Here is a 2,045-nt window from a genome sequence, read left to right as displayed (position 1 = left end):
AGATAGATAGATAGATAGCTTACTTTCTGGAGCTAAGGGTGACTCTGAGTTGTACGATTCTTCGATTTCGATCGTTTAGCTCATCTTTCAGTTTCTTTGCTTCGAGTGTCTTTTCAGCTAGCTGCTTCTCCAATTTCTAGACACCGGCAACAGTAGACACACACAGCCATACACAAAGAGAGAGATAGGAAAGAAANNNNTAGATAGATAGAAAGCTAGATAGATAGGGATAAGCTAGCTACACCTATAGGGAACAAAATAATAAAGAAGAAGAGATAGAGCAAGATTTCTATACATGCATGTAGAAACAAGATGAATGGTCTCGTATGCTGACGAAAGAGATTTCTCGCCAGATAGAGAAAAAGTCCAAGTAGTCGTCGTAGTAGTATCAGTGAGGTGTCTCCTTCTTCTTCTCCTTCTTGTTGCTGCCGCTTCTTCTATGTGTAGGGTAGAAAGCACTTGCTGTCCCGGGGGCAAGTCTAAACAAGACTGGGTAGTTGAGCCCTCAGTCCTTCAGCAGAGAAGAAAAAGAGAAGAGAAGGATGGGAATTAGGCATCTTGCTGACATGACCCAAGTATCAGGAAGAAAAAGCTTATGGAGAAAAGGAAAGAGTGAAAGAGAGAGAGAGAGAAAAAGAGAAAGAAAGAGAAAAGCAGAAACAAGAAGAAGAAGAAGAGACGAAGAAGAAGTCGTTCTTCTTTGTCCTCTTGTTTTGTTTTGTTCTCTTTCTTACGTCATGTTTATGCTGCCACATTTTCCTTCCTTTCTGGGCTTTCTCAACCTCCACGCACGGGAGCATCTTATCGTTATATTGCTACACATCCAAGCAACCAAAAAGAAAGAAGAGAGAAAAGAACAAAGCGAACACAAACAGGTGATACATCATACAGAGAGATGCAGATACACCGGGCTTTCCACTGATATCTCTAGATGTCCTGCATGTATCTCCATTCCCTGTAGTATGCTATGTTTGATCTATCTATCGATCTTTAAGCTATGTGTCTTGAATCTCTACATCTTCAATCTATCTATCCTTAATCCATCTATCTCTCTCTGTCTCTGTCTCTCTCTCTCTTTCTGTCTCTTGTTGATCGTAGCTCTCCTCCGTGATCAGTAGAAAGAAGAGACGAAGAAGAGGAAGCAATCGATGTACACTACTTTTTCACACGATACCTAGCTGTACATATGAATCTCCTTAGGCAAGATAGAAGGCAAAGGACAAGAGAAAGAAGCGCAAGAACGTTTCCATGTGGACGAGCTGTAGGGATGGATAGATGAGTAAGAGGAGCTAAAAGAGGAAGACCCCTACTAGCACTGCACATGCATTGAAAGAAAGAAAGAGTGAGAAAGAAAGAAAGTGCGAGATTGTTTCTTCTTCGTGTTGTCTTTCTTTTCTTTTCCTTTTGGGTTGAGATAAGAAGACTTTCGTTTATTTCTCCATATCTTGAAGTACATGTGTATGTATCGACTTCGAGGTGTATAGAAATGTCTATACCTCCAGGAGAACCTCCGGGGCGACTTCCATGAGATATCCCTTCTTAAACAGCTTCGCATCCAGTGCCAAAACGTCCACCTATACATACATCCAAAGAAAGAAAGAAAAAGAGAGCGGAAGAAAGGAGAAAGAGTGAAGGAGGGGAAAAGAACAAGAAGACGGAGGCTATTCTATCCACTTGGAGAACGGCGGGTTCGTTTTCTTCTAGAAGATACAGACTACTTATCGTTTGGACTGTGCCCTCGATAGGCTCTAACCTGTCTAACTTGATGGCGTAGACCACGTCTACTTCGCCTTTCTTGAGCCAGGTCCTGAATTGGACCATAGAGCACACCTTAGCTTGATTCGCGGTTTGCTCTGCTTGCGGNNATTAAAGATAGATAGGGAGATTACTATACGACGTAAAATACATTCTAGACCGTTTCTTTCTCTCTCCGTTAGAGATAGGCATGCACTTAATTGAGAAGAAAAGACCTCTCTACGTCCAGTCCATTCTCTCAGCCTCTTTCTCTCTTCTTCTGCTTGTTCACCCCCCCCCCCTTGGTGTTT

The 2,045-nt window shown here is 42.3% G+C and overlaps 1 protein-coding gene across 1 annotated transcript in view; it reads right to left on the bottom strand.

Moving 5' to 3' along the window:
* CSUI_007757 (myosin heavy chain) overlaps nucleotides 1-2,045 on the bottom strand; it is a gene marked incomplete at both ends in the record, with an annotated part of 4,654 nt that overhangs the window by 784 nt on the left and 1,825 nt on the right. The window contains 3 exons of the mRNA XM_068067901.1: nucleotides 24-136; nucleotides 735-815; nucleotides 1,497-1,574. Coding sequence (XP_067920123.1) covers nucleotides 24-136; nucleotides 735-815; nucleotides 1,497-1,574 — 272 coding nt within the window. The remainder of the gene's footprint in view (nucleotides 1-23; nucleotides 137-734; nucleotides 816-1,496; nucleotides 1,575-2,045) is intronic.

Source organism: Cystoisospora suis (assembly GCF_002600585.1).
Source record: "Cystoisospora suis strain Wien I chromosome Unknown contig_4170, whole genome shotgun sequence".
Taxonomy (NCBI): Eukaryota; Apicomplexa; class Conoidasida; order Eucoccidiorida; family Sarcocystidae; genus Cystoisospora; species Cystoisospora suis.
The sequence above is the reverse complement of the archived record's forward strand: the minus strand, read 5'-3'. Positions and strand labels throughout refer to the sequence as shown.